The sequence below is a fragment of the Poecile atricapillus genome, chromosome 1 (assembly GCF_030490865.1).
Source record: "Poecile atricapillus isolate bPoeAtr1 chromosome 1, bPoeAtr1.hap1, whole genome shotgun sequence".
Classification (NCBI taxonomy): Eukaryota; Metazoa; Chordata; class Aves; order Passeriformes; family Paridae; genus Poecile; species Poecile atricapillus.
The window spans coordinates 20,331,161-20,347,875 of record NC_081249.1 but is presented as its reverse complement, the minus strand read 5'-3'; the positions used below and the strand labels follow the sequence as shown (position 1 = coordinate 20,347,875).

The 16,715-nt window shown below is 39.7% G+C and overlaps 1 protein-coding gene across 1 annotated transcript; it reads right to left on the bottom strand.

Annotated features, from left to right (window-relative positions):
* Positions 1-1,387: 1,387 nt before the first annotated feature.
* On the bottom strand, positions 1,388-14,290 carry GPR143 (G protein-coupled receptor 143). Its single transcript, XM_058857837.1, has 8 exons — positions 14,036-14,290; positions 12,230-12,339; positions 9,244-9,338; positions 7,735-7,827; positions 7,140-7,249; positions 5,755-5,863; positions 3,467-3,584; positions 1,388-2,014 (listed from the first exon to the last, which is right to left on the bottom strand). The coding sequence occupies exons 1-8, from the start codon at positions 14,277-14,279 to the stop codon at positions 1,715-1,717; spliced, it is 1,179 nt and encodes a 392-aa protein (XP_058713820.1). The 5' UTR covers positions 14,280-14,290; the 3' UTR covers positions 1,388-1,714.
* Positions 14,291-16,715: the final 2,425 nt, after the last annotated feature.

Sequence of the window (16,715 nt, the reverse complement as noted above, 5' to 3'; positions counted from 1 at the left end):
ATGGTCTCTGTTTCAAAAGGCTCAGTTAATCTGCTCATAAGTCCGTGTGCTGTCTCTTGGTTCTTTGGTAGGTAACAAATGACTGTGATGAAAGGAAAGGGTCTGGTGATCTGCCAGTAGTTCTGACAAGGAGAGCAGCAGTAAAGAGCCATAAAGCCACAAAGGTTTCCAAAGGGTGCAGTGTAAAATACTTACTACAAACCAACCACAGCTCTGTAATGATCTGCCTAAATAGCTGTCCAATCATTGTTTAACACTTTTGTATCAAACAATTAGCTCAAGAAGCTGGTTTATTTTAATTAGCCAATCAATATTTTTCAGTATTGTTTCTGTTGATCCTGAATTTCTAAACCTCCTGAGACTTCCCTGAGTAACCCAGGAAGTAAAGCTTCATGCTATTTTTGCATTAATCTTTCAGCTGTCTAATTTTTTTTTTTTTTTTTTTTTTTTTCACAATAGCTGAAACTGAACTATGTTGGAAAAGAAAGGTGGAAACAGCCAAGAAAGTTCAGCCAAAGTGGATGTGAGCAGGATTTAAAGCCCAGCCCTGGTCACATGCTGAAGAAGAGGAGGGCAATTACTTGGCTCAAGGGGCTCCCACCATGCCACCATTCCAACTGCTCTGTAAACTGCTTCCAGCACAACCAGACAAATCATACTACTTCTACTTTTGATACGAAGTCAAAAGCTTATTGTAGACATTGTCATCATTGTTTCTTAACTTTCGACCAATCTGGGGAATTGTTTGGATGTAGGTACCTAGGGCACTGCACAAAGAGATGTATCTGAGAAGATAAGGAAAATGGATTTAATGTCTGTCCATTCAGCACATGAAGGTATAAAACAGAGTACTCCTCAGAGAAGGGATTATTGGTTCTACTTGTTCTGTTTTATGATGAGCACTCAGAGCGTGGAAGTGTTTTATGAAAATGTTATTTCTAAATGCGCCTGCCCCAACAGCCACAGCCCTGTTAGGTAAGTACATGTAAAGATCAGACTGAGTCTGTACTAAAAAATAGTTCTAAGGTTTGTTTTTTATTGAACCTGGCTTGTTCTGAAGTGTTTGTGGAGCCTGTGCTGGGCACAATTTTTTTTAAATAAAGCCTTTCATCTCCCTAGATAAAACCACACCAAAAATTCCCATACACAGGCTTAAAGAAGACTATGTCAGTGAGTGTCTACACAGACAGGAAATATTTGTGCTTAAGTCAGAGTCTGCTGTCACTAATGCTTTACCAGACTGTAAAGGCTGGAAATGATGGTGCCTCAGAAATTCTAGAGCTCTAATTCTGGGTGAGGAATTTTATGCTGAGCAACACAAGTAAGACAACACATTTAAAAACCCAACATGTGAATAGTCCATTTATTTAAACAAAAGACTCTTCTACCATAAGGAAGTTACAAGTGAGATTAAAACAAAATGAATGAAAATTAATCATAAGTAACAAATGTCTTTGCAGAGATATACCCTTGCTGAAAAAAGGTTTATGCCTTCTCACATGTCTCCTAGAAGGCAAATGAAGACATAAACCATATCTCTCTGTCTCACACGCTCTCACACAGTCTCACAAGTTACAGGAAATGACATCAAGCCATTGAGCACAAACCTAATTCCAGAGTACACAATGATTCACACATTGACGTGGTTTTGTGAGTATTGACAATGTGAAAAGTTAGATCCAGGAAAAGTTAGATCCAGCTCTGCACATAAAAACTACCAGCCCTGGTAAATGGGAGAGCTTCTGGTTAATCTCTCATCACTGCTGGTGTTGCCTTCAGACAACATGCTTATGGCCTCATCAGTCTGCTGGCTGTCAGTTGTCGAGATCTTCTTGGAATCATGGATGTTGCTTTGGTAGTTCACTGGTGAGGGGTAGGCATTTTCCCCCACAGTTGATGAGGACAAAGATTCCCAGGGTATTTCTCTTTTTCGCCATTTCAGGTCCACTCTGCATCCTGTCCAGCCATAGAAAGCTAATGTGAAGAGAAAGCCCTGCATGGGATTAAGAACCCCCTAGGAAAGAGAAGTGCAACAGGAGTTACACCAGCAAGGAAGGCTTCATCCTCAACTCCAGCAAAATGCTTTGCATGTATTAAAAACTTCCCTCTCACTGAATGATTGCTGACTTTAAAATACGCTATTTGCATGCAAATAAAAATTTAGCCTTAGCAGACACAAATCAAAGATAAGTACCGTGACCTGTTTTCCAAAATGTAGAGGCCACAACAGTAAGCAGTAAGCACAAAATTATTTTCTAGCATGAAGTTTCGCCAGTCAATCCCTTGGTGTGTTTTTAACTTTCCCCAGAAGCTCTAGACTTTTTTATTCACAAAATCACATATATTTTTCATTACAAGCCAAGTCAAATATATGAGAGGAGACACTAGCATAGACAGTCAAGTTTTTAAAAATAGCAGGAATTGATCTGTCTGGAATTGCTTTGGATTCTTGAGCCAGTGAAAATGTCCATCAAAGTGGGATGGAAAAAATGGGGAGAGGCACTGAAAAAGAAAATCCTAAGTGATTGCCAAAAAATTTGTCTCTGTTCCCAGTGCCCTGAGAGGCTTAACTAATTAATGGCTTTTGATGCTTCTATTTTTCTCATAGGAAAAGAAGGAAATTATTTTTACAGACAATTTAAAACATAGGTCAGTTCCCAGACTTGACCTCTTGCTCTTCAGGTGAGCAGGAGCAAGTCCCTGTCACATGAATGTGTTCAATCCTTGTAAGAGGAGAAGGTTGTATCACATCAGTTGCATTGCTTAATCCTTCAATATCAAGCTGCTCAAACTCTTAATTATACAAATCATGCTCAGGCCTTACACCTATTTAACAACTCCAGAATAAATTCTCTAGAAAAATGAATCTGCACTGTCACCTCTCAAAAATCCCTTGTCAAATATTCTAATTGGAGAAAAGAGGCTACAGTAAGAGACCAATATCTCACAGGTATTTTTGGCGCCTTGTGTGAAAGATTTTTCACCTATTTGTTCCCAAATAATGATCCAAATGTCACGACAAAAGATGCAATCATTCTTTATAATAATTTTTAAAAAAACCACACTAGCTGCAGAGAGAATTTCCATGAAATACCCATTTAATTGGGAAACCTTCAGGAACTGTGAGCTAAAACCTTGCAGCTTGAATTATGGCAGAGTTTAGGCTAGAAATCATTGTAGTTATCTGTTCCATATCTTAAAATGGGTACTGATCTCTCACAGAGAGAATGCATACTCCAGTAAATGGGAGAAAAAGCTGGCCTCTAGGGCATTTTTGTCAAAGTTTACATGTGAAAAGCACTCCCATGGACTGCTCATTCCTTTCTTTTACTTTCTGCTTTTCTTCCTTGATTTATAGTATAGTGTTTATATCCCTCAAAATCAAAATGCCGACACTATACTGGTCTTGTTCCACCAGTCTTACAACAGTGATTTCTAAGACTAAGCAAAGTCACAGCTGACCCACCATTATAATCCAGGTGATCAGTGCAGCACTTCTGATGTTTTTCAGGGGCATTTCATTGATATCTGGCTGCATTTCAAGATAGAACAAAAGGGTCTCGTTGATGATATTGGATGACCAGCTGTGGGAGGAGCAAAGAACAAAAAAGAGCAGTTACATAAGGATGTACATGTAAAATATGCTTTACCTTCAAATTCTAGGATCAAGTCCAAGATGGTTGGATTTCTTGTTAAATCTCAATCTGAAGGGACCAGTAGGTCTGTGAGATCATGATCAAGGTCCACACACCTACCTACTCACCCAGGCCTAGACAATATATATCAATATAAGAAAAAATCTGATCATTTTAACTCGCTGCAGAACAGTAAATTGCAAAATAAAATTGAGATGAGAAGGACCTGTGATCCATAATGGGAATATCATGCAAGCTGACTTTTTTTGCTTGTTCCTTAGAAGAGTTGTGCTCACAGACAAGGAACCAAATATATGCACATGCTGTTGTACAAGGCTGCAGGATTTCCACCTGGAGTTGGAATTTCAGGGTTAGATTAAAGACTTCCAAAATGTTCATTAAAAACACCAAAAAGCAACACAAAATTTGACTTTTAAGGCCTTGAAAATGCTAACAATTATTTTGAATAAAGGTAATATCTGTTTCCAAATAAGGATGAGCATAATCAAGCCTCATTTATTGAAAGAAACCGAGTATGTTCTACACTAAGTAGAGACTATAGCAAATGGCTGTAAGTTCCTATGACATCTAAACAGTGAGAGAAGCATTTCTTGATAGCTGTCCTGCAGCTTCAGAAAAGAAACTATCAGCATTCATGTCATACTTTCTAAGGGGTTTTATAGATGTCCTTTGCACAATTATATTTTTATCATAATATAAAGCCTCCTGCACTCCCCTCCCAAATCTGTAGGCATCTCTTCTATCTTGTGTTGCCCCAACCTGCTGTCTTTGAAGCATTCCATATTTGACTTCTGGGATGGAGGGAAATCTTCCCTATGCTTCTGAGATGAGACTGCCTCAGTCTTTCCCCCCTGTAACCTTTGAGAAAGCTTTTACACTCCAGAGCTTATGTTTTATTAGAGCAAAATCCTAAACCAGAGCTGTGATTTTATTTTTTATTAGGAAAGTCCAGAAGGAGACATAATGGAAATAAACAAATGTCCCCACGATGGCCATGGGAAATTGGCCTTTTCTTTGATGCTTGTTCCCAGATAATCAAGCTGGCCACCATCCCTTAGGTTGCAGCTCACTTCTGTGGTGCCTCTGGGCTCTTTCTTTCCACAGCCCTGTGAGCTTGGCTGAATCTCTGCTCCTTATTATTTCAGCAATTTCCAGGAAGCCATGCTGCAGGATCCTTCACTGCTGTCTCTCACTCCCTCCTCTGCTGGCTACCCCACCCTTCACATTGGAAACTTCACTTCCAAGCCAAGCGGACTGTTGTTCCCCCAAAAAAAGACAATCATTTCCTTTCAGAGCACTCCAGTAGACAGCAGCTAAGAGAAGATAAAAGAGGCAGCCTTTCTCCCCACTCAGCCTTTTAAAGCAATGTACCATGCATTAATACACCCATGCATAAAAAAGTTAACTAGTGTTAGAGACTGCTAAATTTGACCCACCTATTTCACTGCTCCAGAACCATTTCTTGTTGTCCCACTCTTCTGCTCCCTATCTCTTTTCTGTCCTACACCAAAGTACTATTTTCATGGGGGAAGATAAAGTATTAAAAAAATAATAAAATTTAAATAAGAAATTTCGCACACAATCATTCTTTGCTGGCATCTCCTTATTTTCCAGACACTATCCATGTTTTTTTTAGGCACTTGAAAACTGCAAAGCACAGAGGTGGCTGCACTGTATGATCATAGTCAGAGCCATGAAGCCAGATTTAGAAGCATATTTACTGTAGGTCCACAGTGATGTGTTTTGTGCCAAGAGGCTCTGAGAAATGTTCATTACAGAAAGCCATTTATCAGCCCACAGAGCTGGGAGCCTGCTGTACCAGACAGCTTCAGTCGATGCCCCAACCTACTGGGAATTTTTTGCTATTGTTTCTTGTTGCTTTTGCTTTTCTGCTGGTTAAACATTTTATCATTTCCTCACAGCCTTGTGATGTTACAGGAGTGATTCAGCTCCTTTGTGAACTAGTTTAGAACTGCTTCTTCCTTAGATACCTTCCCTTCCAAGCATAAAGACAAACAAATGAAACAAACCATCTTTACTCCCTGACTCTCTCCCTCTGGGAAAAATGCACTTTGAAACAAAATAATGCACCTCTTACCAAATAACAAATACCAGCATAATTTTGAAGAAGCGCATCTGTATCTCTGTCCCCAGACGTCTTTCATTCTCTGTGTAAATGCCTTGTCTCCCTTTCAGTAAGGAGGCAACTGAAAAGTATACAATTGTGTTCATTAATATACGCACATATTGTTAGTTTAGGCACAAAATCCACAAGATAGAGGCCTGAAAGTGGAAACAAAGGAATGGATGGATTTGTTTCCAGCAGCTGTTCAGAAGCTGGAAGGACCATTTTCAAGGAATCTCACATATAGCCTAGTACTAAAGGAAAACAATTACACACAGCTGGATTCCTAAAATGAAAGATATCCCACTTAACTTTTTTTTCTCTCAATCCCACTGAAAATATGAAACAGTATGATCTACATAATTCTATTTTCTAACAAAAGGTAGCATGAACCTTCTATAGAATGTGTGATATAATTATACATTTATTACATGATGTTTAAATAGAATCTTCTATCCTATTATGCACATTGTTTTTCATTATGTCATTGATGACAACACTAGCTACACCTCTAAATTTCAGCAAAATAAATTTATGCCATATGCTGTTCAGATGTCACAAGGAATATATAAATGCAAAACCAAATATGCAAAGAACAACTTTTTATGGGAACAATTTTTTAAAAGAACTGCTGCTTCTTTGAAAATTAGTATGACTGAGGGACAAAGGATGGATAGGATAAACACTGAACTAATAATCCTTGATTCTCTCCAGCTTTTTTATGTAATGCATGTGTAGATAAATTCAGGTGCTGCAAACAGCTAGCAATGATCATATTACATGCAAAGAATGCATTGAATCTGTAGCTTTTTTTCAGTCTCACTTCTTCCAAGCACTGGATAACAAATGGAACTGGAATGTCAAGATCCCATCTGAGTTGTGTACAATTCCCATTTGTTTCATAATCTCAGAATCAGAAGTGACAAAATTCTGATCACGTTTTATTACATTTTTTGTTCTAGGGCTGCCAAGAAGTTAAATCAACTGTCGGATCTCACCAGCTAGAATAAATTACATTCCAAAGTCGAGGTTGATACCAAAACTACAGTAGAATTAAGCATCCAGTGTACATTGCCTCAAAAGCTTTAACTCAAGTTACATGGAAATATCCTTTTTTTCCCCCCCATCTGCAGTTAAGGTTAATAACAGAATAGCTTGTGTGTCACCAGAGTGTGTCTCTAGGGCAAATTCCCCATCAAAATGTTGTCTTCATTTCAACAGGCAGCTGCTTCCCACCCTTTGCTGTATCTCTGTGATTTAACAAGGAGCTCTCACACATCACTGAGCACAAAGCCACTACTTTCTACAGTATTATGTTGCTAAATAGCACAGACTGATGCTGGCCATTAGGAACATACCTGCTGATACTGTCCTCCTAAACAGGATTGGGTTGGCCACAAGCACTAGCAGGAGTGGGGCATAGGTTGTGATGTAATGTGGGATTGCATGTTCCAAGCCATTTTCACAGCTGAGAAGAAATCATTTAAAGATTATGCTTTTTTTTCCCCACAGCTCACTTTTCTGGCTATTCTATCTATGCCACCTTTAACTTAAAAAAAAAAAAAAAAAAAAGGAATGAAGCGATTGATGCAAAAATTTTACTTCAATGACCTTTAGCACCAGTTCACATAGGACATAGAGTTGATTTTAACCATACACTATCTGTGGATTTTTCTCAAATTGAAAAGAAAGCTAAAATCAGGAGTGGGAGAAGGGTGTCTCATAGCAGAAGCCGTATCACAGCACAGCCAAGCTTGTATTGTCTGGCATATTTCTTCAGGGCCCCCTGAAGCCCAGGCAGATATTTCAAACATAATCGCTGACTCAGTGGGACATCCCTGGCAAAGATCAAAATCCTCAACTTTTGAATGTCTGCCTCTAAAGCTGACCAAAAGACATTCAAATGACCAGAGAGTGCCATGATTTCACATTCTGTTTCCAGAGCCTGCTTACCTGGAGAGAGAAGGGTAGTAAAGCAGAGCAATCCCCTCCACACAGAGCATCACTGCAAGGCCCCATGTCATCATGTGGTACAGAACAATTGTACTGCAAGCACCGAACAACACAGGCACAATTAAAGATCATTCATATTACTTTTATTAATCAAATAAAAATTTGATATCAATTTAATATGAAACGTTTCACTTCCCACATTGCAAGGTAAAAATAGGACCCTCACTGAAAAAGAGCTTTACAGACAGGAAATGGTGCAGAACAACATTGGCAGTGCATTAAACTAAGGAAAACAGGTGGGTGGGGGCAGACCTTCAGAAAAAAAGTGAGCCAAAGCAGTTATTTAAGCTTGCACATGGAAGTCCTGTCTCCTCAAACCTGTACGGTGGAGGGGACAAGACTTCTTCCCTAGCCTTATTATTGAGAAGGAACCCCTGCATCTTTTATTTCTGCTGCAGAGAGCAAATTAGGAGATTAAAATTTAAGAATGGAGCTGAACAGTCAAATAAACCATCCTTTCATGATTTTCATGAAGAAAATAATGTTTAACTTTCAGAGCTGGATACTGCTCCTGCCTTAGTGAGATTCAGATCTGTTTGTAGAAAGTCTTTCGGTGTTTACTCTGATCTCAGATTCAAGCCCAAATACACATGAGTTTTTTGGTTAACAGGGATGGGGGAATGAGGCAGGTCCCAGCTGTTTGACTAGAACTATGGGACTTTACAAAATCAGGTTTATCCTTAACAGTCTAAAGTTAATTCAAAAAGCCTCATTTTGGTTACATCTGCAGAAGAACCACATCCTTAGTACCTGACTGCTCTGTATCATCTGGGAACAGAGTCACATAATTCCACTTTTATCAGTAGCAACTGAAGGTTATTTTGCTCTTCTAACAACCAACTTAGAAACATCTTTTATTTTCTGTCTGGCATTAAAGCATGGTACTTTCCAAAAGGTTTAGGTCTTTCTGTCACAAGCATTGCAGAAAAATATATGATAAAGGCACCTTTTTCTTCTGAGGGATTTTAAAAGTGTGATCAGAAGGGCAATAATGACCACACTCACTGAGAAATAAATAAAATTAAAAAATCAAAGAAAAAAATGGAATTAACTATGTGAAATTAACTGTACGAACTTCAGCACTTTCCCCCTCCAAATTTTCCATTTTCAGGATAACACAATATTTTTCCTGCAAGAATCAATTTCAGACACAGGGTAGGGACAAAAATAGTCATCACATTGCCATAAAGTTTATAGACCACAATTTGTTCCATATTTTTCCGAAGGTTAAATGAATTCAGTTACATTTAAATTCAAGATGGACATAAATCAGTATCTGAGCATAGCCCTGGAAATTTAAGCACTTAGAACACCACTCTTCCCTAGCATTACCCAGTAACTATATGAGCATCAGATGGTTGTACAAGACTCACTTATACTCTTAGGCAGCTGCAAACAGAGACATACAGTGTTGGAGGGGAAAAAAATTCAGAGCTTTAGCTCTGGTACCTCAGTCCAGCTGATCTTCTCACCACCAAGTAAGAATCAACAGCATAGCAAAACAACCACCAGAAGCCAGCGCTATATAACAGCTGGATCCACATCTATAGGGGAAAGAAGTGCCAAATGTCACAGCTGCTTCTCCAGTACCACTGGGCAGGGAAGGGACTCAAACCTTTGGCCTGGTGATTTGTTCTTTAAACGTGTGTATTTTCCAGATGAGATTATGAAGTAAGAAATCTTACTCAAAATCACAGGAGCAGCATTATTGTAGCCTATGGGCCAAGTTGTAGGTAAATTGAACTGTATTTGTTTTCACAGCTTATTTTCTGATTTAGAAAACCTGTCATTTACCTCTCTGTTCCTAACCTGAAAGTGGTAAGTGAAGCCCAAAGAAATTTTTAGCGAGGACATTTTAATTTTAGGTTAAAATTTCAGTTGTTTCTCAGTAGCTGAGGCACAAAAATATAACTGAGTCATAACCACAGTGTGCCTATGTATTTGTGGGTTCTGCACGTGATGAGTGTTTTCTCCATGCACAAGGTGGTCATCAAGAAAAAAACCCTCATTAATGAGAAAATAATTTACTGTTTGGAGGAATACCCCTACTGAACTCCCTGAGTGATTTCTTCAATAAAAATACAAAGGAAACAGGTTCAAGTCAAGCTAAATTCCACAGCATTCTTGAGTTGACCCTATGCATTTTTCCCATGAGTTTATATAAGAAAAGTGACCTTTCTTTGCCACTGTATATAAATTCCACATTTCTTCCCCATAGGAGCTGGTTCTTTGTAATACTCTGGGAGTGTTTTAATATTCATGTTGTCTTCCCTCCAAGCTATTTTTCAGTTCTTATCTGAATACCCTTCATCACAGCTCTATAGTAGCATCATTTTACATCTGGAAATCAACATACTTGTTACTAAGCCAAACATTGGTGAACAGAGATCTAGCGCTCCTTCCTCCAAAAAGCAGATCAAGCTGGGAAATATTTCCTTTCACCATGGGTGTAGACCCTGCTTCTAGTAATTTGTGGCATGAATTATTCAGTACTTAATTCAAACACCATGATATTTTCCTAGTGCACAGGAGGCAGAAAATAAAATCCCAGTCTTCCTTCTAATACACTTTACCCACAGCACTCAACATGCAACTTCATAATCACATTTACATATTTGCTGCAGTTGAAAAATGTGCAATTTACTACCAATACACACACATATACAAAAATAAACTGCAGCATCTTTCCAGAAAATCCAACATGGACAAAACTGTCTCCAAAAATAATATAAATCAGACGCACTTAAACCCTGAAGCTTCATATGACATCTTACTTTTTAGCAAAATGACACACCTTGCTGCAGTGCCTGAAAGGGTACCCCTCTGCAAACCATTCAAGGGAGATGTCTAAAACCTTCACTATTTGGAGTATGTATAGGTTTGTGATTAACAGAAATAAAACAATAATACTAAAAGAAAAATAAAATAGAATCAGAAACATTTTGTTAACTCACATGAGAATATGTGAGGGGAAATGAGTGGAAGAAGGGTTATTTTTCATTCCAATATAGTTGAATCTAAATTTAAAATGACTCAAATTGCAGCATTTTCCTGGAGCACAAGTTAGGGAAAATAAAAATTGTGGTAGACTGCTATGCTGCTTACCATCTAACCTGAAACTCAAATGAAAAACAGTCTGCATATAGTACCCTGTCATGTTTAAAAATACATTTTATGTGTTATGGGCCAGAAAGTGAAACATGAAGAAGACCAGGTTATGAGTAGGACATTCTTGCTGCAAGATATTGAAATCATTGGTTCTTTCTCAAAGAAAAAAACAACAGCATTTGCATCTAATAAGCAAAACTTAAAGATGTGTGATTGAGTTGAGAATTGATAGACGTATACAATTCATATTTGTGCTCGTGGCACAAAACTGTCCTGTTTGAAACTGTTTTTATATAGGCATATAAAGCACAGTGAGCTCAATTTGGCACATATTGCTTTATTTTAAAACTATTGGAGCTGAATAATTTTCTTTACGTGCAACCTATACCCTTCTACGTTGTAAACTTTAAATTGCAAAGCTAATACTGCTAATGCTCATGCATTAATTCATTGGAGACCCTGCATTTCTGTTGCATCTGGGTAAAGTGATGATCTGTCTAACTTGTCATTCTCAATGCTTTGGTAAAAATTGTGACCTTTATTCTTGTACAGTAAAGCTCAAATTATATTTCCCAGTATTTTGATTGTAAAATTTGGAACTGAGTTTCAATCTGTACTTTTGGAATGCATTTACATTTTCTTATTCTTGCATTTTAATCCAGAAGATATTTAATTAGCCTTGGCCAGATGCAGTCATTGAGATGCAGCGCAGCAATCTGAGCTGAAATCCCAAATGGCAGGGACAGACCCGCTGCCAGCAGGTTTGTGGCTTTGAGTATATTTATCTTGTTGTCCCCCTGTGTCTAAAACACACACTCTCATGGCACAAAAGCTAATTTGAGCTACCCAAGTTGCTGTTTTAGGAGGTCCCTGCTGCCACCACACAGGCTGTAGTTTCTGACAGAGAAGGACAGACAACCTCGCGCTGCCGGTGCAGCGGAGCACTGGGGCAATCGTGGTGCTGTGCCAGCACAAACCCAGACTGTGGTTCACAGCCCTTTTGGGCTTGCTTGTATCCTTTTGGTTCCACATCCCTGACTCTGGTGTACTGCTGGCAGTCCTGTGAGGAGTGAACATCCCCGGGCTCAGTCGGACCCGCAGTGCCCTACATCCTTACACCCTGCAGCAGCACCTGCCTCCCCGAGCCAGAGGGCAGAGGGAGGCATGAATGCACTTGCAGGGGTGTGGCAGAGGCTGAAACCGTCATATCCAGGCTCTGACTCACAGCCACATTTCCTTTTGGACACAGCAGTTTTCCTTTCAGATTCCCCCCCGGAGGGACTCTTCACTGGGAGCAGAAGAAAGGGGGGGTGATCTCTGTACCTACCGCGCTCCCCACACAGAAAGTGGAAGGCCACACGTCAGTCCCGTTCGCCACAGAAATGTTAGCTATGAAGGCCGGGAAACCCAGCCATACGCTTGACCTGAAGATCATACCTAAAGAAAAAAAAATGTATTAATTCTTTGAATCTGCTGGTGTGATTTGAGTCACATGCTTTTGCATGGCCACATATTTCACATCGCAGCCCAGATTTTGTGCAGGAAGGCGACGGCTGCAGAGGAGCGCAGCAGGGACAACTGTGCTATTTAAATGTCAGTGTAATCACTCAGGGAAAGTAGCCCCAAGAGCTGGAAACTGCTGTAACTTAAAATGTTACATTGATTAGAATCTCAATTACTTAGAGATGCTGTCACATGCTTCCCTAACATAAACTGGGAAGCATTTAACACAGTGACATAAAACACTGGATTTTATTTACCAGCATATATTCATCCACTGATATTCTCTTCTCTATAAAATCTGCCATTGAAGAAGAAAAGTTATTTTTCACTTTTCTCTGCCTTCATTTTACAAGAAGCCCTTTTTCTCTGTCACAGGACCGAGCAAAGCAGCACTTCTGAATTAGGTAACAACAATGCCCTTTTTAAAAATGAGCTTAGAGGTTGTTAGTGAGGTTTTCTGAGTTTGCTTGAAATAAAGCATCAACAGGAAACAGAACAAAATTACCAGGTTTCCCACCAAGAACAAACTCTTTTCTACCCACCAAAGTAAGTCTAATTTAAAAAAAAAAAAAAAAAAAAGGATAACTAGTTTGAGTTTGCCAGTGAAAGAGGAAGGCAGAAATAAAAAAACTCTATCTATTGTTGGCTTCATCTGAATGAAAGGACCTTTTCCAGGTGCATGCACATATGTATTTTCCATATCTCTTTACTTCCTTTATAATCTTTGGTTTAGTATTGGTACTTATTAGGTGTGAGAGAACCTGGCTGGGTATGAAAAGAGAAAAGATCTGAAACACAAAGACACACAGATACACAGACACAAAAACAAAGCCCCCAGCAGTGAGACAAAACAGCACTACTATTACCTAATGTGAGGGGGGAAAATGCTACTGGAGAAACAAATTTGTCCTGTATTTTCATAGGACATGTCATGATAATTTATACCAAATTTGACAGTAAATTACCAATGAGAAAAATTACCAAATGACTGATAGGACAGCTCAAGACACATTAGTTTCATTTTGACTCATTTATTCTGTTTTAGTCTCCACTGGTTTATTCCTCTAGACTGCCAGCCAGGGTCTAGGCAGGGTCTACCTTGATAAGGTAGCTTTACTCACATTTCAAAAGCCTGTGTCCGTCTCTCTGCAGCTGCAAGTCAAACTCATTTTCTGTCAATGTGATGTGCCCAGAGAAACAGCTGGCACATGAGCAAGAGGCACACTTGGTCCAAAAGGATTTGGGGACATAGAGTGGTTTTAAAATACAGTCGTATGGATTAGCTAAATGTTTGATGTAATGTGCTGCCTCACCTCCACTTTTATGCCTTACTCTGAGAACCAGTTGCCATTCTAGATTTTAATTTTTTTTAAAGCAGGGATTTTGGTGTAGATTTGTCAAGATCTTCCATGGTATAATTATTCAACAAGAACTCTACCCCGCAAGCCCCATAATTTCTTGATCTCACTTAGTGTAAATCTTCCTGTGAACACAAACAGCATGCTTCTCTCAGAAATCTCTGCAGTCCACTGACCAGCTCCTTTTGTCTGTGGTACCGCAGAGAAAAAAGAACCTGTTACAGCCATGGCAAGAACATCAAGAACATCAAGGACATCAAGGTGGCACTTACCTAAGCTTCCAAGGATGTCACAAATAGAGATAAGGAGAAGGATGGTGGAGGAGGAGGAGGCTTTGGGCATCTTCCGTGGACTCTGTCCTTTCTTTGGCAGGAGCTGCAGGATGGTCAGTAGCAGGCTGATGGAGGCACTACCAATGCAGACTCCGCAGAAGACTTCAGGCTGGAAGTTCATCACCAGCTGTGTAGCTGCATCCCGGTTTGGGCAGCAGTAGGTTTCTAACCTTGGAGAAGCCATGAAATGTCCGATTGGTGGAGGTGCCCCACGAGCAGAAGAAAATGCTGTTGCTTCACCAAGGCAGCATTCACTTTTTCTTCACCCTCCCCATTAGTCCTTGGTGGTGAGAATCACGCGATTGATGGATCATGTGCTGCTGCTGCTGCTGCTGGAAGTAAATCCCCTAGAGCTGCCTTTCTTAGCCTCTCCTAGCAAGGAGATCAGATCTGAACAAGAAAACACAGTGTAATCTGAAACATGCCCCATGCTTGCTCAGAGCCATTGGCAACAGTTCACTCACATATTTCTGCTTGCACGGTATGTGATACAGGAAGACTTAAACTCATCAGAGCATTGAAGATGGTTTAAAATAAATAAGGATGCAGATACCATAGCAGAAGCATTACAATTTAATTGTGTTTCTCTTTAGCCCCATCCCACACAGCATCCTTTAATTACTGCAAATTAATTGAAAAGATGAGTCCAGACACAAGCAGTCCCAGTCCTTACAGGGAGGAGCAGGGATATAAATCCACTCCCTAACCTAAATCTCAGTTTTAGTGATCCAACCCACCCATCTCTGTAAATAAAATTAGAAACACAATACCCTGTCACTGTAGAAAGAGATTACATTTGGGGAAAAAAAATATTAACCTCATCCTTTTTAAACTGCAAGCACAAAAAAATCCTCTCTTTAGTCAGTACTTTCTGCATTGGATCAGCTTGACAGGGAAAATTCCAGGACTCAGGATTTCTCAATAGCATATTTCTCTATCTCTCTCTTTTAAATTTGGTAAGGATTTAATATGAAAACAAGAACTAGACCTGTAATATTTCTTTTTGCTTCATAAGCTAGACAATATCTTTTAAGACAGGGGTCCTGCTACATATAACATCAAATAAACACTATCATAAACACAAAAAATAATTCTTCCCTTTAAACTAAAAGTCTCAAGCTCCCTGTATCAGCCCTCATCCTTCAAGAAAATTTGTTTACAGGGACATATTCAGCAAATACAGGAGGGAACATTGCCAAAAGACTCAAAGTCATCAGAATGTTACATAACACAGCCATGGATTTTATAATCAGTATAAGAACAAATTACCTAGCCTCTTTTTCCCCCCAACAGTCTAGCTTATTTTTTTAGCAGAAATTATGAGGGGCAACTGAATGAGATGGAATGTTTTGTGTGCAGTGCTTATGAACACAGTGTGTTTGCCCTCAGTAGGGAAAACAGCTGAAGCCCTATGTGAAATGGTGCCTGCTGCGCTCATTAGCCAAGATACCTCATACACTTGGTCCCAGCAAAAGAACAAACTCCACCAAGCTCGTCAGCCTGCTGGTGGGGGCTGTGCAGCCTCCCAGTGCTGGACAGTGGTGCCAGGGCTGTGGTGGCAGGGCTGAGGGGGCAGCTGGAGCCCTAGCTGCCTGGCCTGATGTGTGTCCACCCACCCTGCTGCCACGGGACTCCGCTTGGGCTCTGCTTGGGCTACGGCACTTGAAGAACAGGATGTCAGCCTGCAAAGCCAGACTCCTACACTCCTAAAATGGATGGCCATACATCAACAAGGGGTTTGAACTCTTGCTACAGTCAACTGAGGTCTTAGGCAGCCAAGCTTACAGTCTAGACTGTGTCTAGAGAGCTATTCAGATCTTCAGAAAATAAATGCACAGAGTGAGCTGAGGAGGCTCCTGTGACCATAATATGAATTTAGGCATACGCGTCATCAAAGACTCTGAAACACAAAGACTCTGAGCTGAATGTTTTGCCAAGTGTTTTTGCTGCTTTCCAGCATAGATTTCCCTGCTCCTTGGATGAGGACAGGAGAGTGACCTGGATGTTGCAATCCTACAGTTTGTTGCTACCATGTATACAAAAATATACTGGGGACAGCAAGGCTGCAAAATCAGATTGCTCTGCTCCAGAAATATAAACTCATGCTGAGGTTGTCAATACAAGCCTCTATCATCAGTACAAGTCTGGGACTCCTCAGACCTTATTCCACCTCTGCTAGAGCAAGGGTGCATGGAGTTGCCACATTTCTGTCAAGATACTGCATTGAAACACCTGGCTACTAAAGAACTAAGGAATTACAATCCACAGAGACGGATTATTAGTTAAAATTAGGTCATGGTATGCCACATATACAACTCAAAGACATATAAATGAAAAAAGTTTGCTCTGATTTGAAGAAAAATTTATATTGCTTGGCTTATACTTAGAAGACCAAAACTTTAAAATATTAGACAGAAACTGTTTAATAGAAGCCTTTCATTCCCACTGGCAGTTTTTAAAATTGTTCCCTTCACTATTTTTGTTGCCATTTTCTTTTTTTCAAAAATTTGAAAAGCATGTCAAGTCATTATCCTGACTGTTTGTTCTGGCTTACAGATAAGAACGGTTTGTGTATTTTGCTTTTTCTGCTTATTGTTTGTTTTCATTGATCTTGACTGTG